The following is a 26,537-nucleotide window of genomic DNA, read 5'->3' on the forward strand; positions in this document are numbered from 1 at the left end:
TAATATTAAATATATATCTGACATCTACATGTGAATTTAAGATGAATTGATAGATTTATTTCTGGAAATGATCTTTTGGCAACATATGGTGTAATTTAGGCAGCAATTTGTTGTGTTGGGTTGTGTTTATCTTAAAGTTCTGAAGGTTTTTTTATGCTTCTGTTTTTGTTTTGTTTTTTGCTATTACCCTTGATAAATAATATATGACACATTCACACACACACACAGGTAGATAGATAGATAGATAGATAGATAGATAGATAGATAGATAGATAGATTTAATGGGTGAGTGATTATATTGGAGTTGATTAACACTATAAATATCAAGTGTTTTCTTATGCTCTGATTTACAGTCAGGAACAATGAGGTCATCATAGTCAGAGCCTTTCCTTCATGATTTCTTAATTTCTTCTTGTTGCTTTTGCTTCAAACTACATGTATACAAGCACCTCGTTGAGAGATGTGGACTATCACAAAGACAGTACTATAGAAAAAAAATCTATATTTTAAATTATGTAATTGAATAGGAACTTTTTTATATTATGGGTTTTAGATCTCAAACTTCTTTTCAAGATAACTTTAGAAAGCTTAATTAAGGCAATTGTAGGAATAATGCTTTCTTTAAATCATAATAACCACAGTGAATTTTTATTTTCAGAGACAGGAGCAGAAAATCAGCATCACCATGATCGCCAAGATGTTTGTCATCGTTCTTGTTGTTGTTGGTAGGAAAAAAATTAATTTGTCAGAGAATTTCCTATTCATAAAGATGTGGTTAATGTGATGAAATATGAAAATGATGTAAGATTCTCTACACAGCCTGCTGCAACGCAGCGACAACAACCACATCTGCAGCGACAACAACCACAGCTGTTCCAACAACAACTACAGCTGTTCCAACAACAACCACAGCTACAGGGACAACAACCACAGCTGCTCCAACAACAACCACAGTTGCTCCAACAACAACCACAGTTGCAGCGACAACAACTACAACTGCTCCAACAACAACCACAGCTGCTCCAACAACAACCACAGTTGCAGCGACAACAACTACAGCTGCTCCAACAACAACCACAACTGCAGCGACAACAACTACAGCTGCTCCAACAACAACCACAGTTGCAGCGACAACAACTACAACTGCTCCAACAACAACCACAGCTGCTCCAACAACAACCACAGCTCCTCCAACAACAACCACAGCTGCTCCAACAACAACCACAGCTGCTCCAACAACAACCACAGTTGCTCCAACAACAACCACAGTTGCAGCGACAACAACTACAACTGCTCCAACAACAACCACAGCTTCTCCAACAACAACCACAGTTGCAGCGACAACAACCACAGCCTCTCCAACAACAACCACAACTGCAGCGACAACAACTACAGCTGCTCCAACAACAACCACAGTTGCAGCGACAACAACCACAGCTGCTCCAACAACAACCACAACTGCAGCGACAACAACTACAGCTGCTCCAACAACAACCACAGTTGCAGCGACAACAACTACAACTGCTCCAACAACAACCACAGCTTCTCCAACAACAACCACAGTTGCAGCGACAACAACCACAGCTGCTCCAACAATAACCACAACTGCAGCGACAACAACTACAGCTGCTCCAACAACAACCACAGTTGCAGCGACAACAACCACAGCTGCTCCAACAACAACCACAACTGCAGCGACAACAACTACAGCTGCTCCAACAACAACCACAGTTGCAGCGACAACAACCACAGCTGCTCCAACAACAACCACAACTGCAGCGACAACAACTACAGCTGCTCCAACAACAACCACAGTTGCAGCGACAACAACTACAACTGCTCCAACAACAACTACAGCTGCTCCAACAACAACCACAGCTCCTCCAACAACAACCACAGCTGCTCCAACAACAACCACAGTTGCAGCGACAACAACCACAGTTGCAGCGACAACAACCACCGTTGCTCCAACAACAACCACAGTTGCTCCAACAACAACTACAACTGCTCCAACAACAACTACAGCTGCTCCAACAACAACCACAGCTCCTCCAACAACAACCACAGTTGCAGCGACAACAACTACAACTGCTCCAACAACAACCACAGTTGCTCCAACAACAACTACAGCTGCTCCAACAACAACCACAGCTCCTCCAACAACAACCACAGCTGCCGCGACAACAACCACAGCTCCTCCAACAACAACCACAACTGCAGCGACAACAACTACAGCTGCTCCAACAACAACCACAGTTGCAGCGACAACAACCACAGCTGCTCCAACAACAACCACAACTGCAGCGACAACAACTACAGCTGCTCCAACAACAACCACAGCTGCCGCGACAACAACTACAACTGCTCCAACAACAACCACAGCTGCTCCAACAACAACAACAGTTGCAGCGACAACAACCACAGCTGCTCCAACAACAACCACAGTTGCTCCAACAACAACCACAACTGCAGCGACAACAACCACAGCTGCTCCAACAACAACCACAACTGCAGCGACAACAACTACAGCTGCTCCAACAACAACCACAGTTGCAGCGACAACAACCACAGTTGCAGCGACAACAACCACAGCTGCTCCAACAACAACCACAGTTGCAGCGACAACAACCACAGCTGCTCCAACAACAACCACAACTGCAGCGACAACAACTACAGCTGCTCCAACAACAACCACAGTTGCAGCGACAACAACTACAACTGCTCCAACAACAACTACTGCTGCTCCAACAACAACCACAGTTGCAGCGACAACAACCACAGCTGCTCCAACAACAACCACAACTGCAGTGACAACAACTACAGCTGCTCCAACAACAACCACAGTTGCAGCGACAACAACCACAACTGCAGCGACAACAACTACAGCTGCTCCAACAACAACCACAGTTGCAGCGACAACAACCACAGTTGCAGCGACAACAACCACAGCTGCTCCAACAACAACCACAGTTGCAGCGACAACAACCACAGTTGCAGCGACAACAACTGCAACTGCTCCAACAACAACCACAGTTGCTCCAACAACAACTACAACTGCTCCAACAACAACTACAGCTGCTCCAACAACAACCACAGCTGCTCCAACAACAACCACAGCTGCCGCGACAACAACTACAACTGCTCCAACAACAACCACAGCTCCTCCAACAACAACCACAGCTCCTCCAACAACAACCACAGCTGCTCCAACAACAACCACAGCTGCAGCGACAACAACCACAGTTGCAGCGACAACAACCACAGCTGCTCCAACAACAACCACAACTGCAGCGACAACAACCACAGCTGCTCCAACAACAACCACAACTGCAGCGACAACAACTACCGCTGCTCCAACAACAACCACAGCTGCTCCAACAACAACCACAACTGCAGCGACAACAACTACCACAGTTGCAGCGACAACAACCACAGCTGCTCCAACAACAACCACAGTTGCAGCGACAACAACCACAGCTGCTCCAACAACAACCACAACTGCAGCGACAACAACTACAGTTGCAGAGACAACAACCACAGCTCCTCCAACAACAACCACAGCTCCTCCAACAACAACCACAGCTCCTCCAACAACAACCACAGCTGCTCCAACAACAACCACAGTTGCAGCGACAACAACCACAGCTCCTCCAACAACAACCACAACTGCAGCGACAACAACTACAGCTGCTCCAACAACAACCACAGTTGCAGCGACAACAACCACAGCTGCTCCAACAACAACCACAACTGCAGCGACAACAACTACAACTGCTCCAACAACAACCACAGTTGCTCCAACAACAACCACATCTGCTCCAACAACAACTACAGCTGCTCCAACAACAACCACAGCTCCTCCAACAACAACCACAGCTGCCGCGACAACAACCACAGCTCCTCCAACAACAACCACAACTGCAGCGACAACAACCACAGCTGCTCCAACAACAACCACAGCTCCTCCAACAACAACCACAGCTGCCGCGACAACAACTACAACTGCTCCAACAACAACCACAGCTGCTCCAACAACAACCACAGTTGCAGCGACAACAACTACAGCTGCTCCAACAACAACCACAACTGCAGCGACAACAACTACAGCTGCTCCAACAACAACCACAGTTGCAGCGACAACAACTACAACTGCTCCAACAACAACTACAGCTGCTCCAACAACAACCACAGCTCCTCCAACAACAACCACAGCTGCCGCGACAACAACTACAACTGCTCCAACAACAACCACAGCTGCTCCAACAACAACCACAGCTGCAGCGACAACAACCACAGCTGCTCCAACAACAACCACAGCTGCTCCAACAACAACCACAGTTGCAGCGACAACAACCACAGCTGCTCCAACAACAACCACAGCTGCTCCAACAACAACCACAGCTGCTCCAACAACAACCACAACTGCAGCGACAACAACTACAGCTGCTCCAACAACAACCACAGTTGCAGCGACAACAACCACAGCTGCTCCAACAACAACCACAACTGCAGCGACAACAACTACAGCTGCTCCAACAACAACCACAGTTGCAGCGACAACAACTACAACTGCTCCAACAACAACTACAGCTGCTCCAACAACAACCACAGCTCCTCCAACAACAACCACAGCTGCCGCGACAACAACTACAACTGCTCCAACAACAACCACAGCTGCTCCAACAACAACCACAGCTGCAGCGACAACAACCACAACTGCAGCGACAACAACCACAGCTGCTCCAACAACAACCACAGTTGCAGCGACAACAACTACAACTGCTCCAACAACAACTACAGCTGCTCCAACAACAACCACAGCTCCTCCAACAACAACCACAGCTGCCGCGACAACAACTACAACTGCTCCAACAACAACCACAGCTGCTCCAACAACAACCACAGCTGCAGCGACAACAACCACAGCTGCTCCAACAACAACTACAGTTGCTCCAACAACAACCACAACTGCAGCGACAACAACCACAGCTGCTCCAACAACAACCACAGCTGCTCCAACAACAACCACAACTGCAGCGACAACAACTACAGCTGCTCCAACAACAACCACAGTTGCAGCGACAACAACCACAGCTGCTCCAACAACAACCACAGTTGCAGCGACAACAACCACAGCTGCTCCAACAACAACCACAACTGCAGCGACAACAACTACAGCTGCTCCAACAACAACCACAGTTGCAGCGACAACAACTACAACTGCTCCAACAACAACTACAGCTGCTCCAACAACAACCACAGCTCCTCCAACAACAACCACAGCTGCTCCAACAACAACCACAGTTGCTCCAACAACAACCACAGTTGCAGCGACAACAACTACAACTGCTCCAACAACAACTACAGCTGCTCCAACAACAACCACAGCTCCTCCAACAACAACCACAGCTGCCGCGACAACAACTACAACTGCTCCAACAACAACCACAGTTGCTCCAACAACAACCACAGTTGCAGCGACAACAACCACAGCTGCACCAACAACAACCACAACTGCAGCGACAACAACTACAGCTGCTCCAACAACAACCACAGTTGCAGCGACAACAACTACAGCTGCTCCAACAACAACCACAGCTCCTCCAACAACAACCACAGCTGCTCCGACAACAACCACAGTTGCAGCGACAACAACCACAGTTGCAGCGACAACAACTACAACTGCTCCAACAACAACCACAGTTGCTCCAACAACAACCACAGTTGCTCCAACAACAACTACAACTGCTCCAACAACAACCACAGCTGCTCCAACAACAACCACAGCTGCTCCAACAACAACCACAGCTCCTCCAACAACAACCACAGCTGCCCCGACAACAACTACAACTGCTCCAACAACAACTACAGCTGCTCCAACAACAACCACAGCTCCTCCAACAACAACCACAGTTGCAGCGACAACAACCACAGTTGCAGCGACAACAACCACAGTTGCAGCGACAACAACCACAACTGCTCCAACAACAACCACAGTTGCTCCAACAACAACCACAGTTGCAGCGACAACAACTACAACTGCTCCAACAACAACTACAGCTGCTCCAACAACAACCACAGCTCCTCCAACAACAACCACAGCTGCCGCGACAACAACTACAACTGCTCCAACAACAACCACAGTTGCTCCAACAACAACCACAGTTGCAGCGACAACAACAACAACTGCTCCAACAACAACTACAGCTGCTCCAACAACAACCACAGTTGCAGCGACAACAACTACAGCTGCTCCAACAACAACCACAGTTGCAGCGACAACAACTACAACTGCTCCAACAACAACTACAGCTGCTCCAACAACAACCACAGCTCCTCCAACAACAACCACAGCTGCCGCGACAACAACTACAACTGCTCCAACAACAACCACAGCTGCTCCAACAACAACCACAGCTGCAGCGACAACAACCACAGCTGCTCCAACAACAACCACAGTTGCTCCAACAACAACCACAACTGCAGCGACAACAACCACAGCTGCTCCAACAACAACCACAGTTGCAGCGACAACAACCACAGTTGCAGCGACAACAACCACAGCTGCTCCAACAACAACCACAGTTGCAGCGACAACAACCACAGCTGCTCCAACAACAACCACAACTGCAGCGACAACAACCACAGCTGCTCCAACAACAACCACAGTTGCAGCGACAACAACTACAACTGCTCCAACAACAACTACAGCTGCTCCAACAACAACCACAGCTCCTCCAACAACAACCACAGCTGCCGCGACAACAACTACAACTGCTCCAACAACAACCACAGCTGCTCCAACAACAACCACAGCTGCAGCGACAACAACCACAGCTGCTCCAACAACAACTACAGTTGCTCCAACAACAACCACAACTGCAGCGACAACAACCACAGCTGCTCCAACAACAACCACAGCTGCTCCAACAACAACCACAACTGCAGCGACAACAACTACAGCTGCTCCAACAACAACCACAGTTGCAGCGACAACAACCACAGCTGCTCCAACAACAACCACAGTTGCAGCGACAACAACCACAGCTGCTCCAACAACAACCACAACTGCAGCGACAACAACTACAGCTGCTCCAACAACAACCACAGTTGCAGCGACAACAACTACAACTGCTCCAACAACAACCACAGCTCCTCCAACAACAACCACAGCTCCTCCAACAACAACCACAGCTGCTCCAACAACAACCACAGTTGCTCCAACAACAACCACAGTTGCAGCGACAACAACTACAACTGCTCCAACAACAACTACAGCTGCTCCAACAACAACCACAGCTCCTCCAACAACAACCACAGCTGCCGCGACAACAACTACAACTGCTCCAACAACAACCACAGTTGCTCCAACAACAACCACACTTGCAGCGACAACAACCACAGCTGCACCAACAACAACCACAACTGCAGCGACAACAACTACAGCTGCTCCAACAACAACCACAGTTGCAGCGACAACAACTACAGCTGCTCCAACAACAACCACAGCTCCTCCAACAACAACCACAGCTGCTCCGACAACAACCACAGTTGCAGCGACAACAACCACAGTTGCAGCGACAACAACTACAACTGCTCCAACAACAACCACAGTTGCTCCAACAACAACCACAGTTGCTCCAACAACAACTACAACTGCTCCAACAACAACCACAGCTGCTCCAACAACAACCACAGCTCCTCCAACAACAACCACAGCTGCCCCGACAACAACTACAACTGCTCCAACAACAACTACAGCTGCTCCAACAACAACCACAGCTCCTCCAACAACAACCACAGTTGCAGCGACAACAACCACAGTTGCAGCGACAACAACCACAGTTGCAGCGACAACAACCACAACTGCTCCAACAACAACCACAGTTGCTCCAACAACAACCACAGTTGCAGCGACAACAACTACAACTGCTCCAACAACAACTACAGCTGCTCCAACAACAACCACAGCTCCTCCAACAACAACCACAGCTGCCGCGACAACAACTACAACTGCTCCAACAACAACCACAGTTGCTCCAACAACAACCACAGTTGCAGCGACAACAACAACAACTGCTCCAACAACAACTACAGCTGCTCCAACAACAACCACAGCTCCTCCAACAACAACCACAGCTGCTCCAACAACAACTACAGCTGCTCCAACAACAACCACAGTTGCAGCGACAACAACTACAGCTGCTCCAACAACAACCACAGTTCCAGCGACAACAACCACAGCTCCTCCAACAACAACCACAACTGCAGCGACAACAACTACCGCTCCTCCAACAACAACCACAGTTGCAGCGACAACAACCACAGCTGCTCCAACAACAACCACAACTGCAGCGACAACAACTACAGCTGCTCCAACAACAACCACAGCTCCTCCAACAACAACCACAGCTGCTCCAACAACAACCACAGCTGCTCCAACAACAACCACAGCTGCTCCAACAACAACCACAGTTGCAGCGACAACAACCACAGTTGCAGCGACAACAACCACAGTTGCAGCGACAACAACCACAGTTGCAGCGACAACAACTACAACTGCTCCAACAACAACCACAGTTGCTCCAACAACAACCACAACTGCTCCAACAACAACTACAGCTGCTCCAACAACAACCACAGCTCCTCCAACAACAACCACAGCTGCCGCGACAACAACCACAGCTGCTCCAACAACAACCACAACTGCAGCGACAACAACTACAGCTGCTCCAACAACAACCACAGTTGCAGCGACAACAACTACAACTGCTCCAACAACAACCACAGTTGCAGCGACAACAACCACAGCTGCTCCAACAACAACCACAACTGCAGCGACAACAACCACAGTTGCTCCAACAACAACCACAGTTGCAGCGACAACAACTACAACTGCTCCAACAACAACCACAACTGCAGCGACAACAACTACAGCTGCTCCAACAACAACCACAGCTGCAGCGACAACAACTACAGCTGCTCCAACAACAACCTCAGCTCCTCCAACAACAACCACAGCTCCTCCAACAACAACCACAGCTCCTCCAACAACAACCACAGCTGCTCCAACAACAACCACTGCTCCAACAACAACCACAGTTGCAGCGACAACAACTACAGCTGCTCCAACAACAACCACAGCTCCTCCAACAACAACCATAGCTGCCGCGACAACAACTACAACTGCTCCAACAACAACCACAGTTGCTCCAACAACAACCACAGTTGCAGCGACAACAACCACAGCTGCTCCAACAACAACCACAACTGCAGCGACAACAACTACAGCTGCTCCAACAACAACCACAGTTGCAGCGACAACAACCACAGCTGCTCCAACAACAACCACAACTGCAGCGACAACAACTACAGCTGCTCCAACAACAACCACAGTTGCAGCGACAACAACTACAACTGCTCCAACAACAACTACAGCTGCTCCAACAAAAACCACAGCTCCTCCAACAACAACCACAGCTGCTCCAACAACAACCACAGTTGCAGCGACAACAACCACAGTTGCAGCGACAACAACTACAACTGCTCCAACAACAACCACAGTTGCTCCAACAACAACCACAGTTGCTCCAACAACAACCACTGTTGCTCCAACAACAACTACAACTGCTCCAACAACAACTACAGCTGCTCCAACAACAACCACAGCTCCTCCAACAACAACCACAGCTGCCGCGACAACAACTACAACTGCTCCAACAACAACTACAGCTGCTCCAACAACAACCACAGCTGCTCCAACAACAACCACAGTTGCAGCGACAACAACCACAGTTGCAGCGACAACAACCACAGTTGCAGCGACAACAACTACAACTGCTCCAACAACAACCACAGTTGCTCCAACAACAACCACAGTTGCAGCGACAACAACTACAACTGCTCCAACAACAACTACAGCTGCTCCAACAACAACCACAGCTCCTCCAACAACAACCACAGCTGCCGCGACAACAACTACAACTGCTCCAACAACAACCACAGTTGCTCCAACAACAACCACAGTTGCAGCGACAACAACTACAACTGCTCCAACAACAACTACAGCTGCTCCAACAACAACCACAGCTCCTCCAACAACAACCACAGCTGCTCCAACAACAACCACAGCTGCTCCAACAACAACCACAGTTGCTCCAACAACAACCACAGCTCCTCCAACAACAACTACAGCTGCTCCAACAACAACCACAACTCCTCCAACAACAACCACAGCTGCTCCAACAACAACCACAGTTGCAGCGACAACAACTACATCTGCCCCAACAACAACCACAACTGCTGCTCCAACAACCACAACGGCAGTTCCAACAACAACAACTACAGCTGCTCCAACAACAACCACAGTTGCAGCGACAACAACCACAGTTGCAGCGACAACAACCACAGTTGCAGCGACAACAACCACAGCTGCTCCAACAACAACCACAGTTGCAGCGACAACAACCATAGCTGCTCCAACAACAACCACAACTGCAGCGACAACAACCACAGCTGCTCCAACAACAACCACAACTGCAGCGACAACAACCACAGCTGCTCCAACAACAACCACAGCTCCTCCAACAACAACCACAACTGCAGCGACAACAACTACCACAGTTGCAGCGACAACAACCACAGCTGCTCCAACAACAACCACAGTTGCAGCGACAACAACCACAGCTGCTCCAACCACAACTGCAGCGACAACAACTACAGTTGCAGAGACAATAACTACAGCTGCTCCAACAACAACCACAGCTCCTCCAACAACAACCACAGCTCCTCCAACAACAACCACAGCTGCCGCGACAACAACTACAACTGCTCCAACAACAACCACAGTTGCTCCAAAAACAACCACAGCTGCCGGGACAACAACCACAGCTCCTCCAACAACAACCACAGTTGCAGCGACAACAACTACAACTGCTCCAACAACAACCACAGTTGCTCCAACAACAACCACAACCGCTCCAACAACAACTACAGCTTCTCCAACAACAACCACAGCTCCTCCAACAACAACCACAGCTGCCGCGACAACAACCACAGCTCCTCCAACAACAACCACAACTGCAGCGACAACAACTACAGCTGCTCCAACAACAACCACAGTTGCAGCGACAACAACCACAGCTGCTCCAACAACAACCACAGCTGCCGCGACAACAACTACAACTGCTCCAACAACAACCACAGCTGCTCCAACAACAACCACAGCTGCAGCGACAACAACCACAGCTGCTCCAACAACAACCACAGTTGCTCCAACAACAACCACATTTTCTCCAACAACAACCACAACTGCTCCAACAACAACCACAACTGCAGCGACAACAACTACAGCTGCTCCAACAACAACCACAGTTGCAGCGACAACAACCACAGCTGCTCCAACAACAACCACAGTTGCAGCGACAACAACCACAGCTGCTCCAACAACAACCACAGTTGCAGCGACAACAACCACAGCTGCTCCAACAACAACCACAGCTGCAGCGACAACAACCACAGCTCCTCCAACAACAACCACAGCTGCTCCAACAACAACCACAGTTGCTCCAACAACAACCACAGTTGCAGCGACAACAACTACAACCGCTCCAACAACAACTACAGCTTCTCCAACAACAACCACAGCTCCTCCAACAACAACCACAGCTGCCGCGACAACAACCACAGCTCCTCCAACAACAACCACAACTGCAGCGACAACAACCACAGCTGCTCCAACAACAACCACAGTTGCAGCGACAACAACCACAGTTGCAGCGACAACAACCACAGCTGCTCCAACAACAACCACAACTGCAGCGACAACAACCACAGCTGCTCCAACAACAACCACAGTTGCAGCGACAACAACTACAACTGCTCCAACAACAACTACAGCTGCTCCAACAACAACCACAGCTCCTCCAACAACAACCACAGCTCCTCCGACAACAACCACAGTTGCTCCAACAACAACCACAACTGCAGCGACAACAACCACAGCTGCTCCAACAACAACCACAGCTGCTCCAACAACAACCACAGTTGCAGCGACAACAACCACAGTTGCAGCGACAACAACCACAGCTGCTCCAACAACAACCACAGTTGCAGCGACAACAACCACAGTTGCAGCGACAACAACCACAGCTGCTCCAACAACAACCACAGTTGCAGCGACAACAACCACAGCTGCTCCAACAACAACCACAACTGCAGCGACAACAACTACAGCTGCTCCAACAACAACCACAGTTGCAGCGACAACAACTACAACTGCTCCAACAACAACTACAGCTGCTCCAACAACAACCACAGCTCCTCCAACAACAACCACAGCTCCTCCAACAACAACCACAGTTGCTCCAACAACAACCACAGTTGCAGCGACAACAACTACAACTGCTCCAACAACAACTACAGCTGCTCCAACAACAACCACAGCTCCTCCAACAACAACCACAGCTGCCGCGACAACAACTACAACTGCTCCAACAACAACCACAGTTGCGACAACAACCACAGCTGCTCCAACAACAACCACAGCTGCCGGGACAACAACCACAGCTCCTCCAACAACAACCACAGTTGCAGCGACAACAACTACAACTGCTCCAACAACAACCACAGTTGCTCCAACAACAACCACAACCGCTCCAACAACAACTACAGCTTCTCCAACAACAACCACAGCTCCTCCAACAACAACCACAGCTGCCGCTACAACAACCACAGCTCCTCCAACAACAACCACAACTGCAGCGACAACAACTACAGCTGCTCCAACAACAACCACAGCTCCTCCAACAACAACCACAGCTGCCGCGACAACAACTACAACTGCTCCAACAACAACCACAGCTGCTCCAACAACAACCACAGCTGCAGCGACAACAACCACAGCTGCTCCAACAACAACCACCGTTGCTCCAACAACAACCACAGTTGCTCCAACAACAACCACAACTGCAGCGACAACAACCACAGCTGCTCCAACAACAACCACAGTTGCAGCGACAACAACCACAGTTGCAGCGACAACAACCACAGCTGCTCCAACAACAACCACAGTTGCAGCGACAACAACTACAACTGCTCCAACAACAACTACAGCTGCTCCAACAACAACCACAGCTCCTCCAACAACAACCACAGCTCCTCCAACAACAACCACAGTTGCTCCAACAACAACCACAGTTGCAGCGACAACAACTACAACTGCGACAACAACTACAACTGCTCCAACAACAACTACAGCTGCTCCAACAACAACCACAGCTCCTCCAACAACAACCACAGCTGCCGCGACAACAACTACAACTGCTCCAACAACAACCACAGTTGCTCCAACAACAACCATAGTTGCAGCGACAACAACCACAGCTGCTCCAACAACAACCACAGCTGCCGGGACAACAACCACAGCTCCTCCAACAACAACCACAGTTGCAGCGACAACAACTACAACTGCTCCAACAACAACCACAGTTGCTCCAACAACAACCACAACCGCTCCAACAACAACCACAGCTCCTCCAACAACAACCACAGCTCCTCCAACAACAACCACAGCTGCCGCGACAACAACCACAGCTCCTCCAACAACAACCACAACTGCAGCGACAACAACTACAGCTGCTCCAACAACAACCACAGTTGCAGCGACAACAACCACAGCTGCTCCAACAACAACCACAGCTGCCGCGACAACAACTACAACTGCTCCAACAACAACCACAGCTGCTCCAACAACAACCACAGCTGCAGCGACAACAACCACAGTTGCTCCAACAACAACCACATTTTCTCCAACAACAACCACAACTGCAGCGACAACAACCACAGCTGCTCCAACAACAACCACAGCTGCTCCAACAACAACCACAACTGCAGCGACAACAACCACAGCTGCTCCAACAACAACCACAGTTGCAGCGACAACAACCACAGCTGCTCCAACAACAACCACAGTTGCAGCGACAACAACCACAGGTGCTCCAACAACAACCACAGTTGCAGCGACAACAACCACAGCTGCTCCAACAACAACCACAACTGCAGCGACAACAACCACAGCTCCTCCAACAACAACCACAGCTGCTCCAACAACAACCACAGTTGCTCCAACAACAACCACAGTTGCAGCGACAACAACTACAACCGCTCCAACAACAACTACAGCTTCTCCAACAACAACCACAGCTCCTCCAACAACAACCACAGCTGCCGCGACAACAACCACAGCTCCTCCAACAACAACCACAACTGCAGCGACAACAACCACAGCTGCTCCAACAACAACCACAGTTGCAGCGACAACAACCACAGTTGCAGCGACAACAACCACAGTTGCAGCGACAACAACCACAGCTGCTCCAACAACAACCACAACTGCAGCGACAACAACTACAGCTGCTCCAACAACAACCACAGTTGCAGCGACAACAACTACAACTGCTCCAACAACAACTACAGCTGCTCCAACAACAACCACAGCTCCTCCAACAACAACCACAGCTCCTCCAACAACAACCACAGTTGCTCCAACAACAACCACAGTTGCAGCGACAACAACTACAACTGCTCCAACAACAACTACAGCTGCTCCAACAACAACCACAGCTCCTCCAACAACAACCACAGCTGCCGCGACAACAACTACAACTGCTCCAACAACAACCACAGTTGCTCCAACAACAACCACAGTTGCAGCGACAACAACCACAGCTGCTCCAACAACAACCACAGCTGCCGGGACAACAACCACAGCTCCTCCAACAACAACCACAGTTGCAGCGACAACAACTACAACTGCTCCAACAACAACCACAGTTGCTCCAACAACAACCACAACCGCTCCAACAACAACTACAGCTCCTCCAACAACAACCACAGCTCCTCCAACAACAACCACAGCTGCCGCGACAACAACCACAGCTCCTCCAACAACAACCACAACTGCAGCGACAACAACTACAGCTGCTCCAACAACAACCACAGCTCCTCCAACAACAACCACAGCTTCTCCAACAACAACCACAGTTGCAGCGACAACAACCACAGCTGCTCCAACAACAACCACAACTGCAGCGACAACAACTACAGCTGCTCCAACAACAACCACAGCTCCTCCAACAACAACCACAGCTGCCGCGACAACAACTACAACTGCTCCAAAAACAACCACAGCTGCTCCAACAACAACCACAGCTGCAGCGACAACAACCACAGCTGCTCCAACAACAACCACAGTTGCTCCAACAACAACCACAGTTGCTCCAACAACAACCACAACTGCAGCGACAACAACCACAGCTGCTCCAACAACAACCACAGTTGCAGCGACAACAACCACAACTGCTCCAACAACAACCACAGCTTCTCCAACAACAACCACAGTTGCAGCGACAACAACCACAGCTGCTCCAACAACAACCACAACTGCAGCGACAACAACTACAGCTGCTCCAACAACAACCACAGTTGCAGCGACAACAACCACAGTTGCAGCGACAACAACCACAGCTGCTCCAACAACAACCACAGTTGCAGCGACAACAACCACAGCTGCTCCAACAACAACCACAGTTGCAGCGACAACAACCACAGCTGCTCCAACAACAACCACAGTTGCAGCGACAACAACCACAGTTGCAGCGACAACAACCACAGTTGCAGCGACAACAACCACAGCTGCTCCAACAACAACCACAGTTGCAGCGACAACAACCATAGCTGCTCCAACAACAACCACAACTGCAGCGACAACAACCACAGCTGCTCCAACAACAACCACAACTGCAGCGACAACAACCACAGCTGCTCCAACAACAACCACAGCTCCTCCAACAACAACCACAACTGCAGCGACAACAACTACCACAGTTGCAGCGACAACAACCACAGCTGCTCCAACAACAACCACAGTTGCAGCGACAACAACCACAGCTGCTCCAACCACAACTGCAGCGACAACAACTACAGTTGCAGAGACAATAACTACAGCTGCTCCAACAACAACCACAGCTCCTCCAACAACAACCACAGCTCCTCCAACAACAACCACAGCTGCCGCGACAACAACTACAACTGCTCCAACAACAACCACAGTTGCTCCAAAAACAACCACAGCTGCCGGGACAACAACCACAGCTCCTCCAACAACAACCACAGTTGCAGCGACAACAACTACAACTGCTCCAACAACAACCACAGTTGCTCCAACAACAACCACAACCGCTCCAACAACAACTACAGCTTCTCCAACAACAACCACAGCTCCTCCAACAACAACCACAGCTGCCGCGACAACAACCACAGCTCCTCCAACAACAACCACAACTGCAGCGACAACAACTACAGCTGCTCCAACAACAACCACAGTTGCAGCGACAACAACCACAGCTGCTCCAACAACAACCACAGCTGCCGCGACAACAACTACAACTGCTCCAACAACAACCACAGCTGCTCCAACAACAACCACAGCTGCAGCGACAACAACCACAGCTGCTCCAACAACAACCACAGTTGCTCCAACAACAACCACATTTTCTCCAACAACAACCACAACTGCTCCAACAACAACCACAACTGCAGCGACAACAACTACAGCTGCTCCAACAACAACCACAGTTGCAGCGACAACAACCACAGCTGCTCCAACAACAACCACAGTTGCAGCGACAACAACCACAGCTGCTCCAACAACAACCACAGTTGCAGCGACAACAACCACAGCTGCTCCAACAACAACCACAGCTGCAGCGACAACAACCACAGCTCCTCCAACAACAACCACAGCTGCTCCAACAACAACCACAGTTGCTCCAACAACAACCACAGTTGCAGCGACAACAACTACAACCGCTCCAACAACAACTACAGCTTCTCCAACAACAACCACAGCTCCTCCAACAACAACCACAGCTGCCGCGACAACAACCACAGCTCCTCCAACAACAACCACAACTGCAGCGACAACAACCACAGCTGCTCCAACAACAACCACAGTTGCAGCGACAACAACCACAGTTGCAGCGACAACAACCACAGCTGCTCCAACAACAACCACAACTGCAGCGACAACAACCACAGCTGCTCCAACAACAACCACAGTTGCAGCGACAACAACTACAACTGCTCCAACAACAACTACAGCTGCTCCAACAACAACCACAGCTCCTCCAACAACAACCACAGCTCCTCCGACAACAACCACAGTTGCTCCAACAACAACCACAACTGCAGCGACAACAACCACAGCTGCTCCAACAACAACCACAGCTGCTCCAACAACAACCACAGTTGCAGCGACAACAACCACAGTTGCAGCGACAACAACCACAGCTGCTCCAACAACAACCACAGTTGCAGCGACAACAACCACAGTTGCAGCGACAACAACCACAGCTGCTCCAACAACAACCACAGTTGCAGCGACAACAACCACAGCTGCTCCAACAACAACCACAACTGCAGCGACAACAACTACAGCTGCTCCAACAACAACCACAGTTGCAGCGACAACAACTACAACTGCTCCAACAACAACTACAGCTGCTCCAACAACAACCACAGCTCCTCCAACAACAACCACAGCTCCTCCAACAACAACCACAGTTGCTCCAACAACAACCACAGTTGCAGCGACAACAACTACAACTGCTCCAACAACAACTACAGCTGCTCCAACAACAACCACAGCTCCTCCAACAACAACCACAGCTGCCGCGACAACAACTACAACTGCTCCAACAACAACCACAGTTGCGACAACAACCACAGCTGCTCCAACAACAACCACAGCTGCCGGGACAACAACCACAGCTCCTCCAACAACAACCACAGTTGCAGCGACAACAACTACAACTGCTCCAACAACAACCACAGTTGCTCCAACAACAACCACAACCGCTCCAACAACAACTACAGCTTCTCCAACAACAACCACAGCTCCTCCAACAACAACCACAGCTGCCGCTACAACAACCACAGCTCCTCCAACAACAACCACAACTGCAGCGACAACAACTACAGCTGCTCCAACAACAACCACAGCTCCTCCAACAACAACCACAGCTGCCGCGACAACAACTACAACTGCTCCAACAACAACCACAGCTGCTCCAACAACAACCACAGCTGCAGCGACAACAACCACAGCTGCTCCAACAACAACCACCGTTGCTCCAACAACAACCACAGTTGCTCCAACAACAACCACAACTGCAGCGACAACAACCACAGCTGCTCCAACAACAACCACAGTTGCAGCGACAACAACCACAGTTGCAGCGACAACAACCACAGCTGCTCCAACAACAACCACAGTTGCAGCGACAACAACTACAACTGCTCCAACAACAACTACAGCTGCTCCAACAACAACCACAGCTCCTCCAACAACAACCACAGCTCCTCCAACAACAACCACAGTTGCTCCAACAACAACCACAGTTGCAGCGACAACAACTACAACTGCGACAACAACTACAACTGCTCCAACAACAACTACAGCTGCTCCAACAACAACCACAGCTCCTCCAACAACAACCACAGCTGCCGCGACAACAACTACAACTGCTCCAACAACAACCACAGTTGCTCCAACAACAACCATAGTTGCAGCGACAACAACCACAGCTGCTCCAACAACAACCACAGCTGCCGGGACAACAACCACAGCTCCTCCAACAACAACCACAGTTGCAGCGACAACAACTACAACTGCTCCAACAACAACCACAGTTGCTCCAACAACAACCACAACCGCTCCAACAACAACTACAGCTTCTCCAACAACAACCACAGCTCCTCCAACAACAACCACAGCTGCCGCGACAACAACCACAGCTCCTCCAACAACAACCACAACTGCAGCGACAACAACTACAGCTGCTCCAACAACAACCACAGTTGCAGCGACAACAACCACAGCTGCTCCAACAACAACCACAGCTGCCGCGACAACAACTACAACTGCTCCAACAACAACCACAGCTGCTCCAACAACAACCACAGCTGCAGCGACAACAACCACAGTTGCTCCAACAACAACCACATTTTCTCCAACAACAACCACAACTGCAGCGACAACAACCACAGCTGCTCCAACAACAACCACAGCTGCTCCAACAACAACCACAACTGCAGCGACAACAACCACAGCTGCTCCAACAACAACCACAGTTGCAGCGACAACAACCACAGCTGCTCCAACAACAACCACAGTTGCAGCGACAACAACCACAGGTGCTCCAACAACAACCACAGTTGCAGCGACAACAACCACAGCTGCTCCAACAACAACCACAACTGCAGCGACAACAACCACAGCTCCTCCAACAACAACCACAGCTGCTCCAACAACAACCACAGTTGCTCCAACAACAACCACAGTTGCAGCGACAACAACTACAACCGCTCCAACAACAACTACAGCTTCTCCAACAACAACCACAGCTCCTCCAACAACAACCACAGCTGCCGCGACAACAACCACAGCTCCTCCAACAACAACCACAACTGCAGCGACAACAACCACAGCTGCTCCAACAACAACCACAGTTGCAGCGACAACAACCACAGTTGCAGCGACAACAACCACAGTTGCAGCGACAACAACCACAGCTGCTCCAACAACAACCACAACTGCAGCGACAACAACTACAGCTGCTCCAACAACAACCACAGTTGCAGCGACAACAACTACAACTGCTCCAACAACAACTACAGCTGCTCCAACAACAACCACAGCTCCTCCAACAACAACCACAGCTCCTCCAACAACAACCACAGTTGCTCCAACAACAACCACAGTTGCAGCGACAACAACTACAACTGCTCCAACAACAACTACAGCTGCTCCAACAACAACCACAGCTCCTCCAACAACAACCACAGCTGCCGCGACAACAACTACAACTGCTCCAACAACAACCACAGTTGCTCCAACAACAACCACAGTTGCAGCGACAACAACCACAGCTGCTCCAACAACAACCACAGCTGCCGGGACAACAACCACAGCTCCTCCAACAACAACCACAGTTGCAGCGACAACAACTACAACTGCTCCAACAACAACCACAGTTGCTCCAACAACAACCACAACCGCTCCAACAACAACTACAGCTCCTCCAACAACAACCACAGCTCCTCCAACAACAACCACAGCTGCCGCGACAACAACCACAGCTCCTCCAACAACAACCACAACTGCAGCGACAACAACTACAGCTGCTCCAACAACAACCACAGCTCCTCCAACAACAACCACAGCTTCTCCAACAACAACCACAGTTGCAGCGACAACAACCACAGCTGCTCCAACAACAACCACAACTGCAGCGACAACAACTACAGCTGCTCCAACAACAACCACAGCTCCTCCAACAACAACCACAGCTGCCGCGACAACAACTACAACTGCTCCAAAAACAACCACAGCTGCTCCAACAACAACCACAGCTGCAGCGACAACAACCACAGCTGCTCCAACAACAACCACAGTTGCTCCAACAACAACCACAGTTGCTCCAACAACAACCACAACTGCAGCGACAACAACCACAGCTGCTCCAACAACAACCACAGTTGCAGCGACAACAACCACAACTGCTCCAACAACAACCACAGCTTCTCCAACAACAACCACAGTTGCAGCGACAACAACCACAGCTGCTCCAACAACAACCACAACTGCAGCGACAACAACTACAGCTGCTCCAACAACAACCACAGTTGCAGCGACAACAACCACAGTTGCAGCGACAACAACCACAGCTGCTCCAACAACAACCACAGTTGCAGCGACAACAACCACAGCTGCTCCAACAACAACCACAGTTGCAGCGACAACAACCACAGCTGCTCCAACAACAACCACAGTTGCAGCGACAACAACCACAGCTGCTCCAACAACAACCACAGTTGCAGCGACAACAACCACAACTGCTCCAACAACAACTACAGCTGCTCCAACAACAACTACAGCTGCCGCGACAACAACTACAACTGCTCCAACAACAACCACAGCTGCTCCAACAACAACCACAACTGCAGCGACAACAACCACAGCTGCTCCAACAACAACCACAGCTGCTCCAACAACAACCACAACTGCAGCGACAACAACTACAGCTGCTCCAACAACAACCACAGTTGCAGCGACAACAACCACAGTTGCAGCGACAACAACCACAGCTGCTCCAACAACAACCACAGTTGCAGCGACAACAACCACAGCTCCTCCAACAACAACCACAGCTCCTCCAACAACAACCACAGCTGCTCCAACAACAACCACAGTTGCAGCGACAACAACCACAGCTCCTCCAACAACAACCACAGCTCCTCCAACAACAACCACAGCTCCTCCAACAACAACCACAGCTGCTCCAACAACAACCACAACTGCAGCGACAACAACTACAGCTGCTCCAACAACAACCACAGTTGCAGCGACAACAACCACAGTTGCAGCGACAACAACCACAGCTGCTCCAACAACAACCACAGCTGCTCCAACAACAACCACAGTTGCAGCGACAACAACCACAGCTCCTCCAACAACAACCACAGCTCCTCCAACAACAACTACAGCTGCTCCAACAACAACCACAGCTCCTCCAACAACAACCACAGCTGCCGCGACAACAACTACAACTGCTCCAACAACAACCACAGTTGCTCCAACAACAACCACAGTTGCAGCGACAACAACCACAGCTGCACCAACAACAACCACAACTGCAGCGACAACAACCACAGCTGCTCCAACAACAACCACAACTGCAGCGACAACAACCACAGCTGCTCCAACAACAACCACAGTTGCAGCGACAACAACCACAGTTGCAGCGACAACAACCACAGCTGCTCCAACAACAACCACAGTTGCAGCGACAACAACCACAGCTCCTCCAACAACAACCACAGCTCCTCCAACAACAACTACAGCTGCTCCAACAACAACCACAGCTCCTCCAACAACAACCACAGTTGCAGCGACAACAACCACAGCTCCTCCAACAACAACCACAGCTCCTCCAACAACAACTACAGCTGCTCCAACAACAACCACAGCTCCTCCAACAACAACCACAGCTGCCGCGACAACAACCACAGCTGCACCAACAACAACCACAACTGCAGCGACAACAACTACAGCTGCTCCAACAACAACCACAGTTGCAGCGACAACAGCCACAGTTGCAGCGACAACAACAACAACTGCTCCAACAACAACTACAGCTGCTCCAACAACAACCACAGCTCCTCCAACAACAACCACAGCTGCTCCAACAACAACTACAGCTGCTCCAACAACAACCACAGTTGCAGCGACAACAACCACAGTTCCAGCGACAACAACCACAGCTCCTCCAACAACAACCACAACTGCAGCGACAACAACTACAGCTGCTCCAACAACAACCACAGTTGCAGCGACAACAACCACAGCTGCTCCAACAACAACCACAACTGCAGCGACAACAACTACCGCTCCTCCAACAACAACCACAGTTGCAGCGACAACAACCACAGCTGCTCCAACAACAACCACAGCTGCAGCGACAACAACCACAGCTGCTCCAACAACAACCACAGTTGCTCCAACAACAACCACAGTTGCAGCGACAACAACCACAACTGCTCCAACAACAACCACAACTGCAGCGACAACAACCACAGCTGCTCCAACAACAACCACAGTTGCAGCGACAACAACTACAACTGCTCCAACAACAACTACAGCTGCTCCAACAACAACCACAGCTCCTCCAACAACAACCACAGCTGCTCCAACAACAACCACAGTTGCAGCGACAACAACTACAACTGCTCCAACAACAACTACAGCTGCTCCAACAACAACCACAGCTCCTCCAACAACAACCACAGCTGCCGCGACAACAACTACAACTGCTCCAACAACAACTACAACTGCTCCAACAACAACCACAGTTGCTCCAACCACAACCACAGTTGCAGCGACAACAACCACAGCTGCTCCAACAACAACCACAGCTGCCGCGACAACAACTACAACTGCTCCAACAACAACCACAGCTGCTCCAACAACAACCACAGCTGCAGCGACAACAACCACAGCTGCTCCAACAACAACCACAGTTGCTCCAACAACAACAACCACATTTTCTCCAACAACAACCACAGTTGCAGCGACAACAACCACAGCTGCTCCAACAACAACCACAGCTGCTCCAACAACAACCACAACTGCAGCGACAACAACTACAGCTGCTCCAACAACAACCACAGTTGCAGCGACAACAACCACAGTTGCAGCGACAACAACCACAACTGCAGCGACAACAACCACAGCTGCTCCAACAACCACAGCTGCTCCAACAACAACCACAACTGCAGCGACAACAACTACAGCTGCTCCAACAACAACCACAGTTGCAGCGACAACAACCACAGCTGCTCCAACAACAACCACAACTGCAGCGACAACAACTACAGCTGCTCCAACAACAACCACAGCTCCTCCAACAACAACCACAGCTGCCGCGACAAAAACTACAACTGCTCCAACAACAACCACAGCTGCTCCAACAACAACCACAGCTGCAGCGACAACAACCACAGCTGCTCCAACGACAACCACAGTTGCTCCAACAACAACCACAGTTGCAGCGACAACAACCACAACTGCTCCAACAACAACCACAACTGCAGCGACAACAACTACAGCTGCTCCAACAACAACCACAGTTGCAGCGACAACAACTACAACTGCTCCAACAACAACTACAGCTGCTCCAACAACAACCACAGCTCCTCCAACAACAACCACAGCTGCTCCGACAACAACCACAGTTGCTCCAACAACAACCACAGTTGCAGCGACAACAACTACAACTGCTCCAACAACAACTACAGCTGCTCCAACAACAACCACAGCTCCTCCAACAACAACCACAGCTGCCGCGACAACAACTACAACTGCTCCAACAACAACTACAACTGCTCCAACAACAACCACAGTTGCTCCAACCACAACCACAGTTGCAGCGACAACAACCACAGCTGCTCCAACAACAACCACAACTGCAGCGACAACAACCACAGCTGCTCCAACAACAACCACAGTTGCAGCGACAACAACCACAGCTGCTCCAACAACAACCACAACTGCAGCGACAACAACCACAGCTGCTCCAACAACAACCACAGTTGCAGCGACAACAACTACAACTGCTCCAACAACAACTACAGCTGCTCCAACAACAACCACAGCTCCTCCAACAACAACCACAGCTGCTCCAACAACAACCACAGTTGCAGCGACAACAACCACAGTTGCAGCGACAACAACTACAACTGCTCCAACAACAACCACAGTTGCTCCAACAACAACCACAGTTGCTCCGACAACAACTACAGTTGCAGCGACAACAACTACAACTGCTCCAACAACAACCACAGCTCCTCCAACAACAACCACAGCTCCTCCAACAACAACCACAGCTGCTCCAACAACAACCACAGTTGCAGCGACAACAACCACAGTTGCTCCAACAACAACCACAGTTGCTCCAACAACAACTACAACTGCTCCAACAACAACTACAGCTGCTCCAACAACAACCACAGCTCCTCCAACAACAACCACAGCTGCCGCGACAACAACTACAACTGCTCCAACAATAACTACAGCTGCTCCAACAACAACCACAGCTCCTCCAACAACAACCACAGCTGCTCCAACAACAACCACAGTTGCAGCGACAACAACAACAGTTGCAGCGACAACAACTACAACTGCTCCAACAACAACCACAGTTGCTCCAACAACAACCACAGTTGCAGCGACAACAACTACAACTGCTCCAACAACAACTACAGCTGCTCCAACAACAACCACAGCTCCTCCAACAACAACCACAGCTGCCGCGACAACAACTACAACTGCTCCAACAACAACCACAGCTGCTCCAACAACAACCACAGTTGCAGCGACAACAACTACAACTGCTCCAACAACAACCACAGCTTCTCCAACAACAACCACAGTTGCAGCGACAACAACCACAGCTGCTCCAACAACAACCACAACTGCAGCGACAACAACTACAGCTGCTCCAACAACAACCACAGTTGCAGCGACAACAACCACAGCTGCCCCAACAACAACTACAGCTGCTCCAACAACAACCACAGCTGCCGCGACAACAACTACAACTGCTCCAACAACAACCACAGCTGCTCCAACAACAACCACAACTGCTGCTCCAACAACAACCACAATTGCAGCGACAACAACTACAACTGCCCCAACAACAACCACACCTGCTCCAACAACAACTACAACTGCAGCGACAACAACTACAGCTGCTCCAACAACAACCACAGTTGCTCCAACAACAACCACAGTTGCTCCAACAACAACCACAGTTGCAGCGACAACAACTACAACTGCTCCGACAACAACCACAGTTTCTCCAACAACAACCACAGTTGCAGCGACAACAACTACAACTGCTCCGACAACAACTACAGCTGCTCCAACAACAACCACAGCTCCTCCAACAACAACCACAGTTGCAGCGACAACAACTACAACTGCTCCAACAACAACCACAGCTTCTCCAACAACAACCACAGTTGCAGCGACAACAACCACAGCTGCTCCAACAACAACCACAACTGCAGCGACAACAACTACAGCTGCTCCAACAACAACCACAGTTGCAGCGACAACAACCACAGCTGCCCCAACAACAACTACAGCTGCCCCAACAACAACAACAACTGCCGCCCCAACAACAACCACAACTGCCGTCCCAACAACAACCACAACAGCTGCCCCAACAACAACAACAACTACAGCTGCACAAACAAAAACCACAACTGCTGCTCCAACAACCACAGCTGCTCCAACAACAACTACAGCTGCTCCAACAACAACCACAGCTGCTCCAACAACTACCACAACTGCACCCACAACAACCACAGCTGCTCCAACAACAACTACAGCTGCTCCAACAACAACCACAGCTGCTCCAACAACAACCACAGTTGCAGCGACAACAACTACAACTGCTCCAACAACAACCACAGCTGCTCCAACAACAACCACAGCTCCTCCAACAACAACCACAGCTGCCGCGACAACAACTACAAATGCTCCAACAACAACCACAGCTTCTCCAACAACAACCACAACTGCTCCAACAGCAACCACAGTTGCAGCGACAACAACCACAGCTGCTCCAACAACAACCACAACTGCTGCTCCAACAACAACCACAATTGAGGCCACAACAACCACAGCTTCGCCAACAACAACCACAACTGTCTCCCCAACAACTACCACAATTGCACCCACAACAAACACAGCTGCTCCAACACCAACCACAGCTTCCCCAACAACAACCACAACTGCTGCCCAAACAACAACCACTACAGCTGCCCCAACAACAACCACCACAGCCGCCCCAACAACAACCACCACAGCCGCTCCAACAACAACCACAACTGCTGCTCCAACAACCACAACT

The 26,537-nt window shown here is 50.2% G+C and overlaps 1 protein-coding gene across 1 annotated transcript in view; it reads left to right on the forward strand.

Annotated features, from left to right (window-relative positions):
• Positions 1-796: 796 nt before the first annotated feature.
• LOC146682323 (uncharacterized) overlaps positions 797-26,537 on the forward strand; it is a 44,841-nt gene continuing 19,100 nt past the window's right edge. Inside the window, exons 1-9 of the mRNA XM_085446919.1 lie at positions 797-801; positions 11,416-12,191; positions 13,764-14,369; positions 15,339-15,884; positions 16,680-17,492; positions 18,582-19,668; positions 19,864-21,645; positions 21,760-22,697; positions 22,953-23,811. Of these exons, the coding sequence (XP_085303045.1) occupies positions 797-801; positions 11,416-12,191; positions 13,764-14,369; positions 15,339-15,884; positions 16,680-17,492; positions 18,582-19,668; positions 19,864-21,645; positions 21,760-22,697; positions 22,953-23,811 (7,412 nt within the window). The remainder of the gene's footprint in view (positions 802-11,415; positions 12,192-13,763; positions 14,370-15,338; positions 15,885-16,679; positions 17,493-18,581; positions 19,669-19,863; positions 21,646-21,759; positions 22,698-22,952; positions 23,812-26,537) is intronic.

Source organism: Copadichromis virginalis, linkage group LG22 (genome assembly GCF_057382275.1).
Source record: "Copadichromis virginalis isolate Kocher_CV1m ecotype Utaka linkage group LG22, C_Virginalis_male_GT1.1, whole genome shotgun sequence".
In the NCBI taxonomy this organism is placed as follows: Eukaryota; Metazoa; Chordata; class Actinopteri; order Cichliformes; family Cichlidae; genus Copadichromis; species Copadichromis virginalis.